A 25,673-nucleotide genomic window follows, 5' to 3' on the forward strand; every position below is an offset into this window, starting at 1 on the left:
TTTTCAGACCAAATCATGCAAAAAAAAAGAATAATTTGGGGCGGGGGCGATGACAGCATCAAAACCCCACTCACGATTGTGGTTGCCACTCTGCTGCTGCGTGGACGGCAGACGGGCGTCAGAAGGGTGAGGGGGAATGCATTCCCTTGTATGTGTTATCTCTGCACGATCATATAACCATATCAGCAATTCTTGTCGAACAAAGGCTTTTAACCACTACTCGACAAGTGGCTTGTAGAAGAGGGCGAGGTACGAGCTGCTGTAGCCACGTATTTTAAACTATTTTCAGCTAAAAAGAAATGTTAGCACATAGCAACTCGTAACACCACCCGTGACTATTTTGCATAGACTTTCCCTTTTCCGAACTTAAATCAGAAGCCCTGCTCCCGTTGGGTAGAAGAAAATGCACAGTTCAATGGAAAGCACTTACCGTCGGGACAGTGTCGTTCGAACAATCGATTCAAACCGCTTAATGGCACCAAGACTGCATCAAATCACAATTGGCTCCATTTTAATACAATTAGAAAAAGACTACACAATGTAGAGACGAACGAATTTGGCACGAATTTCACCAGCAGCTTGAACTTTGCACGCACGCACGTTGGACTCTTTTCTGAGCAGTTCGCATACCAATTGACAATTTGACGTTTCGTGGTGTGTGTCTATACGCGCTAGTTCAGCGATCGAACAGCGATTGACGCGCGAAAAGGTAAATGACATCGCCTACAGGGAAACCGGTGTGTTTTATTTCAAACGTTTTCTTTTTCTACAATGGCAGTACAATCGTTTTCACTTTTATTTCTTATTCCACGACGTTTTTTTAAAACCGGACTTTGCGCCGTTATTATTCTGATGCTCTCGCTTGCCGTAAACTTTCTTATTGCGGAACTTGGTAGGATTCAAACCGAACGCCCGCAAACGCTGATCGGCAGCGGATTCTTCCTTCTTTGGATGCCCAGAGCCAAATGTGTTTTTCTTGTGAGCACTTCCACCTCCTCCTCGACCACCACTCTGATGGCCAAAACCATTCTGAGGTCCTTTTCGCTCAAAGCGGGGCTTCTTCGAATTGTTCCACTGTCCATTTGGCTTGTTGCTACTCTCCTCCACGTCTTTCCATTTCCGTTTTTCCTGATGATTGTTGGCGTTCTGTTGCTTCTTTTGCTCTCCAACAGAAGTTCCATTGCTTTGCGGCTTTTTATGAGGCTTTTCTTCCGCTTTAACTTCTTTACTGCTGCTAGCAGTAATCGTTGTGTTTTCTTCTTGTGTGGACGCATCTTTATTGCCTTGTTTGGTCTTCTTTTTCTTTTTCTTTGCAGGAGTGGTTTCCTGCGGTTCGATGTTGGTTTCAGTGTCCTTTTCCTCTTTCGTCAAAGTGTTGCTTTCGTCCTCCAGCATCTTTTGCTTTTTCACTTTCTTTTTAGGCTTTTCTCCCTGATCTGAATTATTTTTAGCATCATTTTTCTCTTTCGATTCGGGCTTAAGCGTTTGTTTCTTGCGCTGCTGAATTTCCTCATCTTCAGCTTCCTCTTCCTCCTCAGTTTTAAATAGACTGGGCAAAACTCTCCTCTTGGCCGCCTCACTGGCCGCTTTCTTCCGGTACAGCTGTATCTCGTTCAGTTCCACATTCTTCGGACGCAGCTGAACCGTTTTCTTCACACTAGCCCACTTGTTCAGCTCGCTCGTGTTGGCCATCAAAATTTCCTCTATGCTCAGCCCGAAATCGTTCGGAACCGTTTCCACATACTTGAACCGGCACGGTATATCGCCGATCATGTCCTCGTAATCCAGCTTGTAGTACTCGTCGATGTACTCGCCGTAAGTTTTCTCATCCTCCGGATCGAACAATGGCTTTTCCGCCTTCAAAACCTCCCGGAACTTGGACTGCCGACGGCCCTTCTTCCTTCCCTTGGTAGACTCTAGCAACTCTTGCTGGTGTGCTTCCTTCGTATTTTGTACCTTCTCCTCGTAGTCACAATCCATCACGAAATCGTCATCCTCGCAGTGCGGTTCCGCGCCCTCCTCGTCATCATCCTTCAAACGCTCTACGTCGTAGTTTTCGATACCGAGCTCTTGGTCCAGGTCGGGAAATTCGGGCTTCTGATCACCCTCATCCACCCCGTAGTACTCATCGTCAAACATCGCCTTCATGCGCCGATCGTGCTCGTCCGGATCAAACTCCGACTCGAGATCGTCCACATCCATGGCCAGCTTTTCCGTTGCCGCAATTTCCTTCAGCCGTTGAATTTTCTCCCGAATCTCCTTCAACTTGATCGCCTTCAGCTCCTCCAGCTCACGCCGCTGCTGCTCCTTTTCCTTCTGCTTGCGCTCCTTCAGCTCCTGCCGCTGCTCCTTGCGCTTGTTGCGCTCTACGCGCACCGAATCCTCCACCGTGCGCGGGAACTGCTTGATGTAATCTGCATCCGGCTCTTCGAAGCGAAAGTTGTACTGCCGCTCGTAATCTTCCTGCTTGTCCAGCTCCTCCTCATCTTCCGATGTGGCCACTATTTCATCGTACGTGGGCACTTCGCCGCTGCTCTGCACGAACCGCTTGTTGAGAATGTAATCCTTCAGGAAGGCATCCTCTTTCGAAAGCTTTTCATTGTTCCAGAAGTGTTTCAACGGTTCCAGCACCTTCACTTCCTCGCTCGGCGGTTCCTTGGCCTTCTTGTCCGCCAACCATTGTATGTAGTCCGATTGCTCTTTTTCCGTTTCGGCGGCAGTTTTCTTCCGTTCCTTTAGCAGCCCTCCACCCTTGCCTTTCTCCTCTTCATCCTCCTCGCTGTCGTCGTCTCCAATTTTGCTGAGAGCTTGCCTAATTTCATCCTTAATTTTCTTCTCCTCTTCCAATATCGTCGGGGAGGCGGATCGTGCCAGTGGCTCGCCGAGGTCTTCCTCATCGTCAAACACGCCACCCTTTTCCAGCATCACCTTTCGCTCGTAGTCCTTCAGGGTCATTGGCTTTTCCTTGTGGTGGCGCTTGATGAGGGCCACCTCCTCGACCGGTTTCACATTCTGGAAGAACGTCTGCTGCTCTTTGTACTTGTCCTTATCCTTTCGCTTCAGGAAGGCAAGCGTTCGAAAGAACTCCTTATCAAACTCTGGATCCACAATCTCGTCGTCGGTCGTGTCGTCATCGCTAGAATCGGATGATCCTATTTCTTCCTGCAAGTTTTTCACTAAAACAAAAGAAAATCGTTTGCAAACTGTTGAACGACAAACGAGCGGTAGACAAGACAGTGAGTGCACTTACGGTGACCAAGTATTTCCTTCTTGCGAAACTCATCGTAATGCTTGGCGTAGCTTTTGTTGGTACGAAATTCAACGTCTTCCTGCTCTTCCTGGTCCGATTCATTGAACAGTTTGATTTTATCGCCCATCCTGCACCTAAAAAATGCTGCTAACCAACGAGACGAAACAGAAAACGTGCGTCGCAAACGTGTGTTATTTCTTGCGGTGTTGTTTTGGTTCTACACCTGTCATTACTGTCAAACAGCCGGCCAGTGTTGCCAGACAACCGAAGCGCATCGAAAAACACACAACAGAATGTAAACAAAACCCGACATTTGTGAATTTTGCACAAAGTAGAAGGCACTTTTTGGTGAAACAGCTTCTGTGTGAGCAAATTTGCGACGAAACCATGGCAGAGGAAGCAGAAGCGACCGGCATTGACAACAATAGCGAGAAGGATTTGGCGGCGAATGTGGAAAATCTCTCCCTGACGAACCAGAAGGTTGAAAAACAGGAATCAAAGAAAAGTATGTATCCTGGGTCCCCCCCCCCCACCCCCCATTTGAATGGGGTGATACTGATAAGCATTGTCCCGGTTTTCCCTCTTTTAGTTGATATCGTACTTCATGCCACCGGCAGTGCACCGATCTTGAAGCAGAAGAAATGGGCAGTGGATCAGGAAAAACCCATCAGCGCTATTGTAAAGTTCATCCATAAGTATCTAAAGCTGGATCCGGAAGAACGATTGGTACGTTTTCCCCCCTTTACAAGTGTCTTGTAAACCATTGAATCATTCTTTTCACGTTTTCTTTCACCGCAGTTTCTCTACATAAATCAAACGTTCGCTCCTTCGCCGGATCAGATCATCAAAAACCTGTACGAATGTTACGGGACCAACGGAAAACTGATTCTCCACTACGCCAAAACCCAGGCATGGGGATAGAGCAAGGAGCCGCTGCTGTTGAACATGATTTCGCCCCAAAGAAACGCTTCATTCCCCCCAACACACCGACCGTATTAGTTCGTAATTCATTTCTTGTAAGCTTATTCTGAGTGCAGGAATAAAAAACACGCCATAATTCGCTTCGCTGCCGAGCACCATTTACATCTATTTAGACGACATATTCTACATCGTTATGGGGGGAGGGGGGATAGGTCGTGTCGTTCCGGCGTCCCCTTTAATCACCACGAAGCGCTTCCAGCTGCTCGGCGGCCTCCTTCGCCACCCGGTGGTACTTGCCGATGGCCGGGCGGTAATAGTACGACTGGTAATCGTTACGCTCCGCCATCTTCTCGCGCACCTCCTTCTCGAGCGCCCGGATCTGTGCCTTCTCGTTCTCCTCGTAGACGTGGTGCAGCATCTTCTCGTACTCCTGCTGCGGGTTGGGCAGAATGTACCGCGCGATGAAGCGCGTGATCGGATGCCGATGGTACTCCCAGTGCTTTGGCGTGTAGTCTTCCGGCGTTTCGGTCAGGGTGGCCGGGCCGACGAACACGTTCGCGTAGAACACAACCGCACCGACCGGGATCAGCCCGACCATGATGTAGTAGTGGAACAGATCCTTGAACTTGTGCCACTGGAAGCGGGAGGGCGTGATGGTAAAGTTCTTCGGTCCATGGCCGCCGGACATCGAGCGCGTACCGGTGAGGGCTACAAAAAAACAAAAGACGAACGGAACGTCGGGAAGCACATTCATTTGTTTTGAAGTTGCATAACACACAATCGGTGAGGAAGGTACTTTTCTAGCAGGCTTTGCGGGTGAAATAATAAGCCCACTCCTTTTCACACGGCAGTAAAGGTTCACTTACCATTTTTGCTTGCCTGCAACAGTGCCGGATTGCTAAGTAAAGCACCCAAACGGGCCGAAAATTGGCCGGAACGAGCCAGCGAGCTGAAAATTGCCATCTTGTTTGGTATGTTTTCGATTGGCAGAGTTTGACAGCTGACCAAGGTTGCTTGAGGCGGAGTGTGGATTTTCGTCAAGTGACTTGACGAAAGATAAAAAGAGGTTTGGTTTGGTTAAGAAAGATTTCTGGATGTTTTCAACCTTTTACTTTAAATATTTTACGTCACAAAAGCAGGCAAATTAATTGTTGTTGCTTGAGGATAGGGTTTTATTATTTACTAGACTAGAAAATGATATGGAATGAAGGTAAAAACATGCCTCGAGAGTGTTTGTTTGATTAGGTTTAATTTGACAGAAGATTATCCACCGAATTTGTTGCTTATTTAGCTTTGTTACAATGGAAACTGTTGAGCTTAATCAATATAACGAACGCCAATCATGTGAAATACGTAAATTATACTATAATATCACCGTAAATGTTTCGAAATATCACAATCTTTCCAAACCATCACGACAAGCAACTGTCAAACGAACGGCCGTACTTCTTTTGACAGTTGGATGATGTACTTACCTCCTCAACAGACACCCTTCGTTCGCTCGCTTGTCGCGTTCCAGGGTTTGTTTGGTTGATTCACACACAGAAAGAATCTCTGGCAAAAAGTGAACCGTCGTCGCCGTCGTCGTCGTTGTCGCTCTCGTCCGCCCATTTTCAGTGCAGTAAGTGAGAAAAGTGCATCCCAATTTCAAGTGCGCATTCTACGTGAAGTACAAAGTTGTGAGCAATAGAACAATTGTGTAGGTTCCCCATACACTCATCGCCCTTTCAACGGTGTTTGACCGCTATTAACACCCCATCTAACCCACCACCCCCAGGAGCGAAAAGAGCGAAACACACAAGGGACAGAACGCGCGAGTGAGGGGGAATAAGTACGGACCAAAGAATACGTTCGTGCACGCACAATATGTGATTATCACGCAATTAAGATAACGCGTCATCCAGACCAAGAAGCGCTCGGTGTGAAGAGGAAACAGAATTTGAAGAAAAGCGCGTTCTCCTTCCGCTCCGTGTGCGTTTGGGGCGTTTTCTCAGCCGCCCGCTCGTGATATCAACAATCCGCGTGCACGTTCGCGAACGATAAGAAGACATTCTTTACATTGTAATTAAGTGCCCGCTAGATTCTTGCTATCGTGTCCTTTCTATGGTTGCTAGGATCCACCCTTCAATCGCACGAATCGCGCTGATTTATCGCACCTTCTCACGAGCATGCCTCAGAAGGACATTGATCCTGCGGGGAGCGGGTTTTAACCTCCCGCTGAGTAGTAAGCAAGAGAAGAGAGTGAGAAATTCATTTTACGTTTTTAACATCTTTAACTTTTTCGGCACAATATTTCATAATAATCGTCCTTCATGTTCGTGTCCACACCCCGCTTCCAGCAGCCTTTTTAGTCCAACCAAAGTCCAGCCTGTTCGCCTTCTTCGCCGTCTTCGACAAACCTGACGACCTTCGTGTCCGTGTCTTTATCTCTCACCGTGCGTGTGTTTGTGTGTGTGTGTGTGTGCTCCATGTACGTGTGTTTTCGCTTTAAAAGTGCATGTGCAGATTTCGGTGTGTGCTCTTTAACCAAAAAAGGGCAGACCCCTGCCAGCCAGCTGACGGCGACGGTGTGAATGCAACGCTACACTAAGTGTGTGTTTGTGTGTGAGGGAGAGTTTAAAGAGCGAGAAAAACAGGGGGCTTTAATCTAAATATTTTCCCGCGAATCACGACAGAAGAGGCACAGCATTGTTGTTCGGTAGTGTGTCCGTATGTGTGTTTGCATTTACCTGCAAGCGTAATTTGTTTCCCTTTGTTGATCTTTTGTTTGCTTCCCGTTGCAGCTCGAAATCAAAACAAGGATGTGAAGTGTTATCACAATGCACGATCGTTGCTGAACGCGGAAAAAGAGTCTTTTAAAGAGTGCGTGTGTGTGTGTGTGCCCAAGTGTACGGCGTAATATGTTGCAAAGGGCTTAACTGTGCAGTGCTTGGTTTCTCTCCCCCCTCCTGCCCCTATACCCATCATCACGATCACCGAATGAATCAAAGAGTGGCTCCCGACGACTGTACCCTCCCGTTTAGTGTGTGCAATTGATAGGACACGTTCTTATCAACTTGCAGCAGTAGCAGCAGCAGCAGCAGCAGCATCAGCTGGAGTAAAGCCGAGCAAGAGGCCGAATCCGAAAAGTTTGACACTGAACAACGAAAAAGGGACACCAAGCCCCCCACCATGGACACAACGATCGTCGATCAAAAGGGCAACGCTGGCCTACCGATCAAGCTGCCAGGTGAGTTGAATATTCCAACCTTTTCCCCAAACCGGATTGACACACGAGATACGTTGAATTCACGATCAGAATATATGCGACGATCGGGTGGATGATGATGATGATCATCATGATGTTATGGTTTCTGATGCTCCACCAACACACACACACACACAAGCACTAGAAAGTGGTGATAGACATTCCAACGTGTACAGGCGGCGGTTGTGTTGTATGATTTCCTTTCACATATTCACACTGCTTGGACACCACAGATGATTGGCAAACGATCGTGGCGAATGTAAACAAAGTTTCAACAGCGCAAGCTAGTGGTCCCCGTGATCAGTTTCTTTCTCATTTGCATACCCACAAACACTCACACACATGATCTCATACATGTGTTATAACGATCGGAACCTCTCCCATCCATTGAAATGGCTTGATGACGTATATCCTACCGTTTTGTCCGCTTCTCGAGAGAATTTTTAACACGCGGCACAGATGACGAAGCAGCAGATGGGGATGAGGATGATGATGATCTTGTCATGCGCCGAGGTGTCATTGCATATGTGTGTTTGAGGCAACACGTAGGCTAATCGTTAGAGTGTCAATTGTGTAAACAAGTGGGAGGGTTTAGCCCGCCCGCCCTGCGCACACGATCATGCCTCGATTCAGCTTGTAATTTTCATGGCAAGTGAATAGATTAATGACATTTTAGATAGAACATTTTTATGTTTTTATTTTATGTTTATGTTTTATGAACTAATTCAGTTCAGTTCAGTGTAACTTTCAGCTGATCTAACTCGTCATTAGGACTGCATGAGTTAATGAAGCATGAATACATTTTAAAATTTTAGGGTAAATGAAGCAGACAATCTTGAAGTCATCATCTGATTCCATCAACGATAAAAACTTAGAAGTACTACTGATGCAAGGCCTTTGTTTTTCAAGAAGTTGACAAACAAGGCATTGAATGAAGGAAAAGATTCTTAATACGCCTTAGCTTCCATTCTACGAAGCAAGAAAACAAAATCTAGATTAAAATTAGGCTAATTATTGGCACTGCTTAAAGCGCCCGATAAAAAGCCCGAGCAAAACATTTTCGAGCCAAAAAGCCGATTTGTTGTACATCTCACCTCAAAATTGCCGGAGATTTTGTGCAACAGAAAACATCAGCATCACGTTCGCTGTGCCATACCCATTTGGCTGTATGTGTGGCAGTTGCCCTTTGCTCCTAATCCTTGGCAAGCGTCCCACGTGTCCCCATCGTTGCCTTATGCCGCTGTGGTTTGCTTTAGATTTAGGCTAATTTCTTAACAGCATTTATAATTCATACCGAGCAGCGCATTGCGGCGTTGTTTGTATGTGTGTTGTTGCCTCAAAAAAAAAGCCACAATTTATGATAAACAAAAGTGCTGAAAGTCGTTCATTTTAATGTTTGTTTCCGAGCACACAATGAATTGAAAATGGGTTTATTTGACCCGCATTGCAAACTGACACAAACGTCTGCTTACATGCAAATCGCTTACACATCCTTTTAATTTACAAAACCCCACTTTATAATGCGCGCTTAACATGTGGCAAACATCCCCAATCTATCTTGAAATCGCTTCCACGCGCGCTTAGCTTAGACAGCCTTTGTGATCTTCACGATCTTTACGCGCTCGCGAACTCTCTCTCCCTCGCGGTAAGGTTTACACACCGATTTTCCATCCCAACCCCCTCGATCACGTTACCGGCTTACCGGGTCTCCGTGTACTACCCGAGCTTTATGACCGATGCCAAATGAAGAGCGCTGCTGTAAAGTTTTCCCAGTTCAAAGCCCGAACCAGAAGAAAGCGTTCCGCTGGAGTAGTTTGTGGGGCTTAGCTTTGGAGACCTCCCCCCCCCCCTTTGCACCCCGTGAGCGAGCATTGTTTTGTTCCCTGTTGGAACGCTTTTCTATCCTCTCCCTCTACCCATCGCTCGCATCGCAAACCCCAACCGCAATGAGGTGAAGGTGAAATCGGCTAATAGATAAGGTTCGCAACCTTAATTGAAACGAGACGCGCGCGATGGTGCTTTATTGCGCCACTGGAGAAGCGAACGGTAGTCGGTAGCTTCGGATGCACCTGACACGAGCACCGTATGCGGGGGAGGGACTGGCTGTACTCCAAAAGGAAGAAAACAGTAACAAAAAAGCCCAACAGATCGGTCTGCGTTGCGAAGAGAGTTTTGTTCGACCGGGTAAAAGATTAAGTTCCCGTGACGATTTTGCTAAACGTTTCGCTTCAATTTTCTTTTGCTTTGTTTAACTCTTCATTCGTTCAATTATTATTGATCTATCTTTGTATTGGAGATGGAAAAAGGCAAAAAAAAGGAATGATTACTGGGTTGTTTTAATTATAACAGGTTTGTGTTTTTTTTTTGCTCGAAAAATAACTCCTTTTTACTAATGAGAGAGAGAGAGAGAGTTTGTTGCTCAATAAAAAGCCTGTTTCGATACAAAATCGTTAATTAACATTGATCTTGAAGGCATTTGGACACTCGCTTCCCATTGTTATCCGCTCGCTAATGTCATTGCAATCATTAGTCACTACGCGGCAGCAAAGAATTCTTCACCTTCACCTACGGCTGGCCTGCGAACGCGAACGGACGCGTGGGACAACAGCCGCCTTGTGTTGATGAGTCAGAGAGCCCGCACACGTTCGCATTAGTCACAAGGAAGTTAAATCGACACACCAACAACCCCTTGGGCCGGTGCCGGCTTTCGTCGTGTGCCGGATAGTGAAGGTTTAATTTAATTTAGTTAAATTTATACAACCCTTCCCAGTGGGGAGTTTGTGCTCGCTTCTTGTTCAGCGCAGTGGAATTCATTTTTAAGGGAACTCCCTTCTATAAAAAGGTAGCATTCAAAATGAGCGTTTTAACTGTTAAGCACTCCCAAAACAGAAGGGCATCAAATGTGTAATTTAATGTGTGACGTTCAGCAACAAAATGCTGTCACTGTTTTGTTGTGCCCAAGCGGCCCGTGCGATGCTGTCGAAGGGTAAGCCAGGGGTTAAGGTTGAACCGGAACTACTATCTATACCCCCCCTGATGGAAAGGTGTTTTACGGCCTTCCTTTCTTTGCCCACCCGTTGTTTTCTTTCTTATCATCACGGAAGCTCGTGATCGCGTGTGAATGAACGCGCAAAGCAGAGCATCCGTTTGCAGTTGCAGTTGCGTTGTGCTGCAGCAATGCAGAAATGCGGTACAAAAAGCGGCGGGCACACTCAAGCCAGATAAGCAATTATGATAGGAGGGAATTTTCTTGTGGAAATTAAACGCGCGCAGTTGAATAAAACATGTCTCTCTCTCTCGTTGACTCTGTTTTTCCGGCCCCCTCTGTCTCTTGAAAGCGGGTTTAGCTCTATCAATGCTTTTCTTACACGCGTATCCGACACGAAGACTAATTTGCCATTCGAACTCCAAAACCGGTAAACAGAAGGCAAAAAAAGAGCAGCAACAGCAGCAGAAAAGCAAAGCAAAAAAAATGACACACTCGTTATTTCCTGCCGTTCACCGAATTCCAACAGCAAAACAGCTAAAAGACACCTTCCTACGGGACTACTGTGGCTGTGGTTTTGGTGTGCTGGTTGCTGATTACCGTTGCTTGGTTGGGCTTGGGGTTCGTTTTTTTTTTTGCCCTACCCTCTCTATTATGGTTGTGTGCAGTTAAAAAAGCGAATCAAACGCTGCTGAAGATACCACACTGTCTGTCACAACAGCCCACAATGTGTGAGGAGCTTCTCCGCACAGCTCTAGCGAGGTGGAACGCGGTGCAAATTTCTTTTCCCTGGCTTGAAGATTTTTATTCTTTTTACGTTGAGTGGAGTGGTGTGATAAAAGAGGACGGAAATGGCTCCGATAATGTGGGAATAAAGGTAGGGAAGAAAATGCGTGACACATATACGCATACGCGCACGGTAACGTAAAGCGCGCTGTGCTTCTTTCCGTTGCACCGTAATGTCGCGGCGCAAGAGGCAGGCCATAAAATGTAAATTTTCAACCTGTTGTTACAGCGATGTGGGTATGTTAAGTATGTGGCTTAGACACATTTTGTAATGGGTTACATGTGTTCAATTAAAATTGGTTAGAAATAAGGTAATATTTTGACACGAAAAGAGGGATTCTGGATCTCCTTTTAAAGTGGGATTTGAACAGATGCCTTTTTGCACACTGCGCCAGGACGCTCACTATTTAGCCACGGGTGCTCTCACGCTAAGCAGCGTTAGAAGTGAGTGAGGTATTTACAATGTGACTTTACATGGCATTGCACAATGTGACTCAAAATTTGCTCATTCAAAAACTAACAAACACCAAGCCTTACCTGGAGGGGGAGGTTTTAATATCCCTTCACAAAAATAAGAGTAAAAGTGAAATGCCCAAGGTTATTAACGCACCACCAGCACCACCACCATTAACACATTCTCTCACTTTCCTCGACTACCACCATGCCGGGTGCCTTCTTCTCCTCCTTCCCTCTCACCCAGAAGGTCATATGTTAATCGTACACAATTTTGTGTTAACCTTGGCCCCACCACCATTCAGGCTCTATCCCCACAGCGGCACCGAAAGCCGCAAGTGTTGTTACTGGAAAGTTCGGGCATTTTTCGTGCGGCGTTTTGTTTGATAAAAAAACGGGTTAAAATACCATCACCACCCGGGTGGCGGCAAGCTTGTCGATGCGTTGAAGGCAAAGTGTGTGTGTCGTCGTGTTAGCAGCGAATAGTTGGAAAGATCGATAAAATGTTAAAACTCTAAATTGTTGGAATGGCACCGGCAAATGGGAAGGATTTGCCTCTGTAAAGTTTTGTAGGATTTTAATTGGACACACGGTGCTTGTGTTTTTAATGAAATTGTCAGAAATGTTGCTCGTTCGAGACGAATTCAACAAACGGTCGGAAGCTTTGCTGCTGATTAAGCTATTCTTTGTGCAACAATTCCGCAAAGTATTTAGGCTTCATAAATATTCAACGGGCGCTTCTACACACCGCGCAGTTTTAGTGTTGGACATGTGACGTTGGATTTATTCCACCAGAACCGGGTGCGCTACCGGAGTTTTCGCTTGATGCGAACGTGTCAATCCGTCGACAAGAGCTGACTGGCGGACAGCTGGTAGATTCTTTTACACCCCTTTTTTTCTCTTGACTGTAAGTTATGCCAGTTAAGAAGGAAGTTATTTTAGCCAGGAAAGGGGTACAAAGGGAGAGACAGCAACAAGCACAGCACAGTAAGAAACAGTTGTCGTGAATTCCGAATGAGCGTTAATCTGGTAGAATTTTTAATGTATTTATGCTTCACATGTTGTATTCATATGTTGAGCCGTGTTTTAGTAGCAAAGGTACAGATGATGAAGTAGATTTTTATGTGTAGGAAATAAGCTCCTCAAAAGTTTAATTACTTTTAAGCTAGAAATTAACGAACCGAAGCTAGAATCACCACTTTCTGCCAAAAAACAGGCACATAAATATGGACGAGTTTTTAATTTCTCCATCACCTAAAATCAATCATCTGTGCTGCATCTGGTCCAGCCACACAGGTACTACCATCCGGTGGATTTCCGAACCTTATTATTTCACACCAAACGCCAAATCAGTGGAAACCACCGGACGTTTGCCACACAAAGAAAGGGAGATGATCCATATGCACACCCCTCCTTGGAGATGGAGCGAAGCGACCGCGAAGGGAGTGAAGGGGCTAAAAGGGAAGCCTCACACGCCACAAATGATGCCCCCCATGATCATTGAATCATGAAAGTGCTTACTGGCGGAAATGAATGCTTACATGATGACGATTTGCTGCGTTTGCTTTCGTTTGCACTGATTCTCTCTCTCGCACAAAGCACAGTAGAAGAGTGTCTCTACACGTCCCTGGGGCGAAGAATAGACGCGCTCAAGTGAACTAATATTGACCGGAAGAAGGCTGGCGAAAGGAAAGGTGTGAGGTGCGTTTGCTGGAAAAATGGAAAATGGAAATTGATGCTGTATTATTTCAAGATGACACAACCAACAAAACCAACCTAATCCCATTTCCTTCCTACAAGATTGTAACACTGCGATAGTAACACTTTGTTCGGCCATCTTACCCGTGTCCATTCGCCAACATTATGATAGTGATTAGCATCATTAAAATGATTGCAAACTCTGTATGATGCTGGCTGGCAGCCAACTCACTCAAGTCATCTTCAAATGCGATAGGCGATAGTATTACGCTCGTGCTCTATATAAAAGCTGTTGTAGTGGAGTGAAGAGGACGTTAAAGTTACACAAACTTGTTCCCTATTTTTTCTGCTCTCACTCTCTGCTCTGAAACATCCCACAAATGTCATTTAGAAATTGATTTAACTCTCCTGCCAGCTCTTCCTATCGCCCCCTAGGGGGGGCAACTGAAAACGATTACCAAATAAACGATTACCCTCTTGTGCGCTGCTGGCTCACGATTCCGGCGAAGATTGCGACGGAGGGATTTCGCATAAAAATGTAATCCCCTAATTTTTTTTTTCCTGAAGGGGTGATTGAAAATGTGCTGCTTTTTGGATGGCTATTCACATCACCAAATGGCAGGAACGACACCCCTCTTCCAACAAGACAAATGTTTACCTTTTTTTTTTGCTCCCTCCGTCGACCACATGTGGGACATGAGTTCCTGAGAAAGACGAACACCATCTCCTGCAACACGTGTCTGTTGTTGCCGGTGTGAATTATGGGAGTTTTTGCGCGATTTTGCTTCCTGCGCACTAACATTTGACAACGAATCAATGTGTGTCCACTCCATTAACCGGATTGGGTTAGGGATTTGTCCGGCCCCGGGGAACCCTTTAGGGAGCGGTAAAGAGTTTCACGAGAGAGCAGGGTCGTCGAGGTACGACTGAAGAACCCTTTAATGCAAGAAGTTGATAGTTTGAGGCTTTGGTTGCCGTCAATATTTGATGGATCTGGTTTAGAGCTTCCCGCTTCACTTCAGATTTGACTTGAATCTCATTTTAATTATGTCAGATGGCAAAAGCAGAGCCCAAAAACAAAAGCAGCCCTCCCCAATAAACCCCTCTGTGGCACCATTTCACACCACTCAGTTTATAGTCAATGTTTGTCAATAGTGTGTGTCAATTGGCAGTTCGCTAGTTCTCATGCCACATGGTGGCGACATTAAATAGACTGTGTTTGAGAAAAAGCAGACCCTTTCCTTGGGGCTCATCAAACATCTGTTTTGAGCGCAGCTAATGGAACACGGAGCTGAAATGTCAAGAGAGAAAGTACTCGAAAAGATCCACCGAAAGTGCGAGCTCCAGGGGCTCCCGTTAAATAATAGTGGTGGCGAAGATTCACTTGAGCCCATCGCTTTCAGGTTCAAGTGCGTTTTCGGTTGTGATAGACGTTCAAGATATGATGACGTTCATGTTGGATGAGGATGATGGTGATGAAGTGTCACGCCAAGGTTTACTCTTGAAAAGACACTTGATAAGTGATTGATGCCGGTAGTAGAAGTGGTGGTGGTACTGGTGGTGATGGTTTGCCCTTCGCTGATGTGAAAATGACGTGACATTGGCATTTAACTTCTGACCCACAGCGCGGGTCATCATCGCTGGGGTGGATGAAGGAATGCACATTTTTGTTTACTCGACACACACACTTTCCCACCGACAAGCAGCAGGCAGGCAGGTCGTACGAAGGTCGACCACCACAGCCGACGAAGGGCTGTGGCACATTCCGAAACCCAAACGTTGTGTCTGTCCAGTCAGCTAGTAGGAAAAGGAAGTATTTTTCCACACTTTGAGGGTGGCAGCAACAGGGGGGAACCCAAACAGGTTGTTGTTTGTGCTGACGCTGGCTAGAATTAAATCACTCACATATGCAACCCATGTGGAGAGGGTGTACGACTTCTCCCCCCTTTGCATGTGTGTGCGTGTGTCTGTTGTTTACATGTTACTCTACACGCTGACACAATTCAGCGCCATAACAAACATTACACCGCATGCAGGCGCGCCGCACGAAACAACGCATTAGTGTGGTGTCATCGTTGCTTTCGGGGCGCGCGTCGCTCAGAATCGTTATGTGGTTGTGGTGTCTGCTTGCCTGGCTGCTCCCTCTGAGCTGCTGGAACACACTCGGTAAAGGTGTAGGCTTGGAGCAGTGATCACACACAAAAAAACAAAGTGCATTTTCTGCATGCCCACCACAACAAGGCCTTATTTCCGCATTACTTCACAACCGAGTGCGAATATACAAGAGACACAGTGGCACAGACAAGCACCAAGACTGGACTGGGGGGCAAAAGATATATAGAGCAACAACACCACCAAACGCTTGGGGGGCATAATTAACGAGCGCCGCGCGCGCCGTCGTCATGGTTGCGCCGCCGCTTTCCCCTTTCAGAGTGTGGGGTTAAGTAATTGTAATCGCGCGCATTTTTGTTATAGTCTTTGTTTTGATGTATAAAGAAGGAGTAGGCGCGTTCTTCTCCCTCCATACTCTCTTGTTCATATAATGTTGTAAAGATTCTTTTCTTTTGTAACAAACAGCTCCAGAGTTAATCGGATTGATATTGGGTACGAACACGAGACGTTTGATGCAGCAGGCTTAGGTACTTACCATGACACTAAACGACTGTTTGCTCTCAGTAGGCGTTAAAACTCTACCTGTTTCGTCTTACTCTTTCTTATCATTGTACAATAGAAAGTTAAATTGTTCCAAAATAAAATTATTTCTTTGTTTAACCCACTTTAAAGCAATCGAACAGCCTTTGTTCCGCCCTACCCTTTCTTCTCTCAGTTGTTTTGCAATGAACAATTACGCAACGTTCCTCTCGCAGCTTGAAACACCCAAAACTTCTTCCAACCACCACATACACACACACATACACACAGGCAGAAACACATGTGTAACTAATGGTAGCTAATGGTGTAGCCTGTCCCGCCCTGGGCACAAAACCCCGGCCACGGCCAATTGCGCGATGGGCGATAATGCACGTGGGCAAAGAAGAAGGCGTATCGGGCCCAAAACCGAACCGACCAGAAAGCGCGCAACCCAACCCCCCGCGTGCATTAAACCACGCGATGATGCACTTTCCCTTCTGGATCGTGTGTAACCCACACGACGGCCTTGCCCAGCCTTCGGTTCCACACACGCCCGTTAGCCAGTGCAGTGAGGGGGTGGAGTGGCGTGTTTTACACGATGTTTCTATTAAGTGGGCCCACGCGGATGCGCCTTGAAAGCAAGGTAGGAACTTGTCGAACGGACTTTGTAGTGGTTGTTCCCTTACATGATTCTATAGCTTCATTTTCATCGGATTAGCTAACTTCTTGATAAATTAGTAGCTTTATTTGTGCTTTCGTTTGCTTTGCCTGGTGCTGATAAAAACGATAATGGATGACAGAGGGTGGCTGCCGGAAACGCGGCACTGTCTGCGGGTGGCAGTAGTAATTGCATGGAACAGCCGAACCACTGCGTGATAATGTTTTCCATGGCTTCTTGTGTTCATGCCAGCAGGCGCGGGTCACCAGCAAGGACACTTAAGATAAAAAAGGCAAAGTAATGTAGGTCACAACCACCGTTCCGATGTTCGACGGGTGGTCGATAACGGAGAGCAGCAATGCCCGGGGTGGTGTAGATTATCACATTTGATTGGAAACACTTAGCCAGTGAGCGGTTGTTAATTAACTCTGAACGTAATTATGTTCCAATCTTAGGATGACTAATACTGCAGAAGAGAGGGAGTGTTTCATTTGGGAGACAACTTTTTAAAGGACACAATTTACACGACGAAGATGTAAAAGTTGCTGGGGACGAATTTGACGCCTAAATTGCTACTAAAAGCTTTCTATTAATAGCTCCTTATTGATCTGTGGTGGTGGCTAACTAACCTAATACAGTTTTAAAGGACGTTTGAAATTTGATCTTGAGCCTAATTTACTTAACCCGCGCCTATTTCCGCTGATACTTCCTGCAAATCCAATAACACCTTCCCGTTAATGTGATGTCTTAGTTGCACTATTTATAGGTATTATTATTGAATTAGTATGCTCAATTTGGTATTTTGGCTTTTCCAATGTTCCACCATAGTTTGCCGCCTGCTTTGTCCTATTTCGCCCTGGAATAAACACCTTGCAAGCTCGATTGTTCGGCATGATGACTGTTGACGTTCTCATGATTTAATGTAGGCTTTCGGCTGTAAAAAGAGCAGTGGTAAGCAGTTGCACACTCAACGCCCGTAACATAAATCAAACGCTATGGAGGTCTAATTGTGCAGCACAAACACTTCCCGATTATTACCTTTCACCACTCCATGGTAGTCAGACTCTTGTGCGCTGACTGTTGAAATGGTAGAGCGTAAATAGGGGAGCAGAGCTTGAAATGAAGCAGTGAAACAACAAACATATAAATACTACACCAGTTGCAGCCTTAAAGGCAGCGTATGCCCTTCGCTCCGTAAGCATTTCGTTTTACATCTTTACATAAATCGTACGGGGTTGGCCACCCACAAACACTGGACCGGTGTGACCTGCACACACCGACGCTTTATGGCCACCAACGACGAACCAACACATTTCAACACCTTCGCAGGGCTTTACGATCGGAAAAAAAGAGGCGGCTATAGGTTACCATAGAAACCCATTCTGATCGATTGTGATTGTATAGGCGTTCACTAACAAACTGTGTTTCTTTTCTTTTCTCTCGCTGTCTGTTTGCCAGGTGCACCATTGAATCCCCCCATGATCGATTCGACGGAAGATCCACATCCCAGCCTGTCCGACTGGCACGACTACGAACCGAACCTGGAGTTTGATGACACGGAGCTGACCCACCCGTCGCCCGAACCGGGCACCACCACCGTGTTTGATGATATCAACTATTCCGGTACGTTTGTGTCGTCCAGCACGCATTGGCAACGGTCCCGACCGTGTGGGGAGGACAGCTTTGACAGCTTAATGGCGTTGGTGGTTATGCACCGTATAAATCGGTCAGAAAAAGAAGAGCTCTGCACTGCACAAACCTGTTGATTGTTCGGGAGTTGAATGGGACACGCAGAATCGCAAACCCGACCGGAGACTACGGAGAGTGGTTTATGCTAAATAATTCACCCCGTTGGCAACGGGCCAAATGGCAAATCATGGCATGCTCTGACGGCTCTCACGTGCAAGCTGCAAGCTCTGCACTCCAGCTCCCGGACACTTGTGTTCCAGTATGGTGAATTGCTTTTTAGGGAAAAGATGACCTTGTTTTGTGCGATGATTTAAATTAGACAAATTATTTAATTGGTTGGGCTTTTTGTGCTTTTTTTCTAGACTAAAAAGTCTGATAATCAATGGAACCCCCGTGTGCAACTTACAGGGTTTTCCAGGGGTTCTCATAGTTGTGGGACACTTCCTTGATTCTTTCTTATGGGAATTAAACTTCATATGTTGATAATTGGATTCTATGCTTTAGAGTCCAATTCCTATTAGATTAAGTTCATTTCCTGCAAGAAAGAGTCAATAAAGTGTTCCACGGCTATTAAAACTCCTGGAAAACCCTGTATACTTCACCCTGTAGTCGTTATCATTTGCTCCGTTGCCTTCACTGCCTCTGATATCGTGAGTCTTTCCCCTCAATACACATTTTAGGCGTAGAGCACACACACACACACACCTGTTATCGATAACGGGGACACACGCGAGCTCTCAATCGACTGGAAGGGTGAGAGGTGTAAAAGGGTGATGATGTCAACGCTCTGGCACCATCACCATCATCGCAGTGCCGTGTCATATCGCACCGTTGATGGAGTGTGGCCGTCTGCAGTAACTAATTTTCTAAACGCAATTTCCATTTTTTTTTCTACAGCCGAATTTGAAATCCCCTCGGAGGACGAAATCATCAAAACTACGCTCGAGGCGGACAACTACGAGGAGCAGCTAACGATGGTTGGGGTAAGTGTGTGTGTGTGTGTGTGTGTGTGTGTGTGTGTGTGGGAGAGAAGAACCTTTTGTTTTACCAATTGACTGCGAACTAACCTAACCGTTCTCTGTTCCTTTTTCAGCACGACGAAAATGCCATCCGGAAGGACTTTAAGCGACGAAAATTCATCGAATTCATCGGCACGGACAAGCAGGGCCAGCCGATCATTGCCATCTACGCCTGCCGGCTGCCGGAGCGGAAAGACCTGAACTCGAATATTTTTATTGAGTGAGTACCAGTGTGCTCTGGGTGTTCGATCTCTAATTGGCTGCGAGCGCCTGGGAAGAGACATTGTAAAGGCGACACCATGAGGCGCGCACCATATGTTATCTTAAGATGGGGGGAGTGTGGGTGACTCAATCGGACAATCGGTGGTGTTTCTGTGTAAATTCCCCTGTTGTTGATTGCACTTTTGGTTCATTTGCATCAATGATGCGTGCGGGAAATACGGTGCGTGTGAAGCTTAACGATGCAGTATGATGTAATGAAAGCGCAAAAGAAAGTGCCGCAAGTGTCATCGGGTTAACTAGCGTCGAAAGGAGCGAGAATGGCAGAAGCCAGGGAACAAGGACAATGTCCGTGTAAAACCATAAATGATGATGTAATGAAGGCACACTAGAAAGCCCCACGCGTGTCATCGCGTTAAATATAAACAACAAGAAGCGTCAAAAGGCAGACGAGCGAGAATGGCAGAAGCTAGGAAGAGGCAAACTCAGATGGTTTGATGTTTAATGGGAATTTCCTGCCCTGCTTGAACGTCCAATCAATGTATTGTTATTAGGATGTACGTTCAACGACACATGCTTGCCAAATGCCTTTCAAGCAATGTCTGTATTTTGCTTATTTGCTGCAATTGGTAACTCTTCTACAAGAAATATTACCTCTGGAAACCCGCCGTTCCCAATGCGACCTAGAACCAGTGCAAAAGACAAAATTCAACCGAAAGTGGCAAAAAAGGAAACACTTTCTCTCTCTCTCAACGTCTCCCTGACCCAAATTTCTATCCGCAGTGAAGAAGTAAGAATGATTTTCCGGCTCATTTACCATCTGCGTTTGCTGCGCGAATTCTCCGTACGCGACCCGCCGTTTTCTCGGGAAAGTGACTAGTTTTCTTCCCTCTTTTTTCAAAGAAAATCTATGGGACGCGCACAGCAAAAGGAAAGCGACCGGCGGGAGAGATAATATATTGCGCACAAACACACACACACACACACTTTTCTTTTTCCTCGCGGGTACTCGTTCCGGGAAAAGAACTCGAGAAAATTCACTCCAAACCCCGTGCAAAATTAAGTGTTTCTGTGAGGCACAGTTCGACACTGAAAACGCTTCGGAAAAGCGATTCAAAACCTTCCCTTTTTTTAATGTCACTTGTTAACGATCGCTATCCGTCTGGAAAGCGCGTAAAGATAAACACACCGATCACCGAAACGGAAAAAAGGGTGAAGAAAGGGGGGGGGGGGAATTAACGAGGCCACCATTAGGGACGAAAATAAAATCCCTCACCTCGGGGGCGCGCGCGCGCTGCCTTGCCTCTGGTTGGTGTTGTAAGACAACTGTAAACTTAGAACAATCTCCTCCCGTACGTTGCCGGATGAGGTGACGTACGAAACCTTCCCAAAGGCAAAGAAAAAAGAACTATCAAAGAAAAGGGCACATTACTACACGTTAGTGCGTTACCGAGGCAGAACCGATCAATTAGCAACATTAACTCAAACGGCGACCGTTCGGCGCGCGCGCGCGCCTACCTGCCTCATAGCGACTCATATTTCTCTACCCTTTCCCGAGGGTCAAACACGACGTGTCGAAGCGGGGCCCTTTTCCCTTCTGTATGACCCGTACCAGCTTGTTTACATTTACCCAAAATAAGAAACACCCCCTGTACACAACATTCTAAAACAAGCGAGAGAGAGAGAAAGTGTGATCTGCTTGTTACGCCATCGGTACATGATGTGTTTCTTTCCTCTCGGGGAGGACGCTTATGACGTCTGCTGCCGGCCCCGTTAGACCATCGGGAAAGGGGTTGGGTTGGGGTTTTTTTTTTCGCGCGAAAGACATTGTACCTCATCGTCGCGTTGTGTACTACCCCCGTTTTGCGTTGCACGAGTTGCAACAGCAAACAGCCATCCCTTTTCCAACGCGGTCGAAGTTTGCTTCTCACCCACGGCGCGCGGCACTTGACTTTGGTTCCGTTGGTTTGATTTTCTTTCTTTCTCGCCTGTCCGTTGGCTCTTTTCTCTTCTCTCCCACCGAGAGCAGCAGCTGGCGGTGCAAGAATCACATCCACGGTTCCGCTCGTTGTTTAGCCGTGTTGTCGGGCGTGTGATTCTCGATCCTCGATCGTCTGTCTGAGATCGTTAGACAGCACAGTATCTCCGCACGATCGCTACCGTGAAGTCGTGTTCTTAGCCACGGGACGACTCGGGTCCATTTTTTTTCACAGTGGGGGACAAACAGTTGATCGTGCATCGTTTGAACATTCAATAATAGAGCATTACAAAGTGATATAGAAGAATAAGAGACTTTTTTAAATGTACCAAGCAAGTGGTTTACCCAGTGAGAAGTAGATCCTGTTGTGAGTTGCTCTTGCTTTGTGGTGATTTGTAATGATACAATCGTACTCATCCCGCTCGTTTCGGCCATTCCAGTTTTATCATCAAATCGATGGAAGAATTCGTCCAGAATGACTACATCATCGCGTACTTCCACCAGGGCATGAAGGACAACAACAAACCGGCACTCCAGTTCCTGTGGAATTCCTACAAGGAGCTCGATCGCAGCTTCAAGAAGAATCTGAAGAAACTTTACGTGGTAAGTTTATGATGTGGCCTGGCAATGACGATCATGAAGTTCCGACTCATTTATCATCCTCTTCCCATAACACGCACTGCCAGGTACACTCGACCACCTTTATCAGGATGGTTTGGTTCTTCTTCAAACCGATCATCAGCGAAAAGTTCAAGAGCAAGCTAATCTACACGAGCAGTCTGGACGAGCTGAAGCAATCGCTCGGCCTTAACACGCTGAAGGTTCCGGATCCAGTGAAAGAGTATGTATTCCGGTAGTGAGGAGCAAGCTGGAACATGTCTCTTTAACCCTCTTCTCTCTCTCTCTCTCTTCTATGATGCAGATTCGATGAAAAAATTAACAACGGCACCCGGTACACGCTGCGGGGCAGTAAATCTAGTCTGAAGAGCAGTCGGTCACTCGAGAACCTGCCCAAGTCGGCCCAGTTCGGCGTGTCGCTGCGGTTCATCATCGAAAATAGCGCCTGCCTCAACTGTATACCGCCGATCGTGCGAAAGTGCGTCGACCATTTGTCACTACCGGACGGTAAGTGTGTGTGTGTGTGTGGTGTTTATCAAAAAAAGAAAGCGACAGACTCTCTCTCCCATGAGTAATGGGGTGTACGTACGGGAGAGATGACGCGACAAGTGTCTTTAATTGTCGGTTTTATAGGAGGACCCGAGGATGCATCATTCATTTCGTTGAAAGCGTGTGCGTCTGGATGGATTAAATCATCCGAATTTGTTTATATCTTGCAGATGCAAAGAAGCAATCGGGTTGAAAGAAAAAAGAGGTTGAAAAATAGGTTCTTGGTATCGGATGTATGATTTGGAAGCGTTCGTTAGTAGAAAAGCTGAATGACCGAATTGAAGTCGTTCGAACCTTAAGCTGTAAAGGATATCAAACAATCAAATTTAGTAGTTATATTTTATAAACATTTCTCCTTCTCTCACCATTTATAATTTTCTCCTCTCTTGTGCTCCCTAACAGTGGTTGAAACGGAAGGAATTTTCCGGCGGTCCGGCAACTACGCCCGAATAAAGGAGCTGCGGGCGAAGATCAACGCCGGCGACGAGGTGCAGCTCTCCAGCGAAGACACGCACGTCGTCGCCTCGCTGCTGAAAACGTTCCTGCGCGAGCTAGAGGAACCGCTGCTCACGTACGAGCTGTACGAAGACATTACCCAGTTCGGTGAGTGGAAGACGGAGGAGACCCGCTCGCGCAACGTGAAGCAGCTGCTGCGCGAACGGCTGCCGGAGGAAAACTACGAGCTATTTAAGTACATCGTCGAGTTTTTGGGCAAAATAATGGAGCGCAAAGATTTCAACAAGATGACCTCCTCCAACCTGGCGATCGTGTTCGGCCCGAACCTGATCTGGCCGAAGCAGGAGCAGATGTCGCTGGACGAGATCGGCCCAATCAATGCGTTCATCGACTACGTGCTGCAGCACCAGGACGATATCTACTTTGTGGACATTAACAAAAAGGATCGCGGTGCGTACGATTAACAGCGACTGATTTAAGGGCCGGATTACTGGGGGAGGACGTGGCCAGCAGCAGCAGCAGGAGCAGAAGGAGCAGACATTGGAACGTAAACATTCTACTATTTCACAAAGCGATAAAAGTGACGGAATATATCATAGAGCTGTTTTTCTTCGATGTAGGGAAGATGTAGCCGGGAAGAAAGTTTTCCTTGCAAATCAATCTAACCTAGAGTAGAGTGGCGCGGCATACAGTCAGTGTAGCGAAAAAACTTATAAGATGTAGTAACAGAAAGTGTTAGCTTTAAGGGAATTGAACAACTGGGAGGGAACAATGTATGAGAGACTGTGTGTGTGTGCGTGTGTATAGGTCCTGAGATTGTGTATTTGCATAAGTATAGTTGTATTTGAGGGGGGAAAGGTTTAAAAGGATGCATCATGGTGCACCAGAGCACAGGGTGTGGATTTCTTTTAGAAGCTTTCCTTTCCCTATTTTCCCATTTGTTCTAGTGTTACAAGTGTAAGATGATTTTAAATATGAAATTTAAACAGATTGTGTGTGTGAGACAGCGAGTGAGTGAGTGCGTGCGTGTGTTAGATAGCTATTGTGAAAATCGGAATACGGTTGGAATTGATGTTACTGCGAACATGAGAGCGGAAGCGACAGTCTTTTAAAACAGCCTGTTCTGTTGTGTGTGTGTGTGTTGGTGTGGAGAAAGGATTTAAAGGTGTATAAAGAAAAAGGACAAAAAGCACACGCCGACGCGCAGGTACAGCAGACAAGAAGCAAGATAGTCAGAGAATTATGAATTGTTGATCATTTATTATAATTATTATTATTTTTTAGCAGAATATATTCTAACAAGCAGAGCTCTAGTAGGATAAAGGTGAACCGGATGCGTAGCGGCATGAGGATACAAAACGAATAGTGAAGGAAATGGTTAACCATAGTGTGCACACAGCAGCCCCACAGCGTGTCTCCGTGGCCTCATCGCCCAGCGACACACGCACATATCCTCGAAGAGGGAAAACCAAAGAAATGAAAGGAAACTATGAACACAAAATAGCAGAAAATAGCACAAAACTACTACACAACCCGCATTTGCGGGGAGGAAATAGACACAGTTTTACACAGTCCCGTCCGTACCACGCCAACAGAATGTGTGTGTGTCCATGGTAGGTGAATAGAAAGGGAACAGATAACAACAAATACACAACCCCAAACTAAATAGCATCATCTCCCAAGCTCTAGTACTACATAGTGTTGTAAACAATCAGCAATACAGAGAGAGAGAGAGAGAGAGAGAGAGAGAGAGAGAGAGAGAGAGAGAGAGAGAGAGAGAGAGAGAGAGAGAGAAGTGTTGTACCGATTTTAGCAAACAATTTACGAACAAACGAGCAAAACTACTAAAAGAAAGGCCAAACACAGTTTTAATCTCGTGAATTTTAATATTTAACTTTAAACAAAGGAAGGAGAGAAGAAAACAAATCAACAAAACAAAGCAGCAAAACGAAACAATTAAACCAAGACTAGAAAAAGGGGCTTTGACGTCGGTAAAAACACATCCAAACAAGGAATATACAAGTATTAAACTCAAAACTCAAATCAATTATTCAATGATAGGGCATATTATGCGACAAAACACACACGCACACAAAAAAGAATATCAAAAAACCATCCAAATTCATGAAATATATAAAGAAACTACTACTACTACTACCACTAAAAAACCAATACACACTATCTCCCTACTGTATCCTCGGACTACTGAGATAAAAACGCAAACGCAACACGAATTGCGTGTGAGATTCGAAACAAACAAAAACAAGCAAACAAACAAATCAATAAATTTACAAATGTAATAAACAACCTGTTGTTGTTAGCAGTTTGGGGTGTTTTTGTTTCTTTCATTTGAAAACACACAATTTTCCTTCGCTTATCCGTGTTTATAATCAATATATATATATGTATATTTTTTTGTTTTTCTCATCCAGCGCGCGTTTTGTCTTCTCTATTTCGTTTCCTTTTGTTTTCGTTTATTTGTAGCATATTTTCGGTTCGATTTTGCCTTCGTTTT

The 25,673-nt window shown here is 45.9% G+C and overlaps 4 protein-coding genes across 9 annotated transcripts; 2 read left to right on the plus strand and 2 right to left on the minus strand.

Moving 5' to 3' along the window:
• Positions 1-518: 518 nt before the first annotated feature.
• On the minus strand, positions 519-3,479 carry LOC121591604 (protein KRI1 homolog). Its single transcript, XM_041912316.1, has 2 exons — positions 3,251-3,479; positions 519-3,176 (listed from the first exon to the last, which is right to left on the minus strand). The coding sequence occupies exons 1-2, from the start codon at positions 3,375-3,377 to the stop codon at positions 796-798; spliced, it is 2,508 nt and encodes an 835-aa protein (XP_041768250.1). The 5' UTR covers positions 3,378-3,479; the 3' UTR covers positions 519-795.
• A 56-nt stretch (positions 3,480-3,535) lies between these two features.
• On the plus strand, positions 3,536-4,333 carry LOC121591610 (autophagy protein 12-like). The gene is made up of 3 exons (XM_041912325.1): positions 3,536-3,755; positions 3,840-3,976; positions 4,049-4,333. The coding sequence occupies exons 1-3, from the start codon at positions 3,638-3,640 to the stop codon at positions 4,169-4,171; spliced, it is 378 nt and encodes a 125-aa protein (XP_041768259.1). The 5' UTR covers positions 3,536-3,637; the 3' UTR covers positions 4,172-4,333.
• Positions 4,308-5,182, minus strand: LOC121591609 (NADH dehydrogenase [ubiquinone] 1 beta subcomplex subunit 5, mitochondrial). Its single transcript, XM_041912324.1, has 2 exons — positions 5,038-5,182; positions 4,308-4,879 (listed from the first exon to the last, which is right to left on the minus strand). Exons 1-2 carry the CDS (start codon positions 5,132-5,134, stop codon positions 4,407-4,409), a joined length of 570 nt encoding a protein of 189 aa, XP_041768258.1. The 5' UTR covers positions 5,135-5,182; the 3' UTR covers positions 4,308-4,406.
• A 487-nt stretch (positions 5,183-5,669) lies between these two features.
• Positions 5,670-24,930, plus strand: LOC121591606 (rho GTPase-activating protein 68F). Of its 6 annotated transcripts, none has more exons than XR_006004549.1 (10): positions 5,670-5,792; positions 6,955-7,400; positions 18,089-18,253; positions 19,217-19,302; positions 19,413-19,558; positions 21,976-22,138; positions 22,222-22,376; positions 22,458-22,660; positions 23,105-24,365; positions 24,443-24,930. XR_006004549.1 is itself a non-coding variant. In XM_041912320.1 (9 exons), exons 2-9 carry the CDS (start codon positions 7,343-7,345, stop codon positions 23,620-23,622), a joined length of 1,494 nt encoding a protein of 497 aa, XP_041768254.1. In that variant the 5' UTR covers positions 5,670-5,870; positions 6,955-7,342; the 3' UTR covers positions 23,623-24,930. The 6 variants fall into 6 exon arrangements, 4 of the variants coding, with proteins under 4 accessions (XP_041768254.1, XP_041768253.1, XP_041768255.1 ...); XR_006004550.1 differs by having other exon boundaries at positions 24,446-24,930; XM_041912320.1 differs by having other exon boundaries at positions 5,670-5,870; positions 23,105-24,930.
• Positions 24,931-25,673: the final 743 nt, after the last annotated feature.

Source organism: Anopheles merus, chromosome 2L (genome assembly GCF_017562075.2).
Source record: "Anopheles merus strain MAF chromosome 2L, AmerM5.1, whole genome shotgun sequence".
Lineage (NCBI taxonomy): Eukaryota > Metazoa > Arthropoda > Insecta > Diptera > Culicidae > Anopheles > Anopheles merus.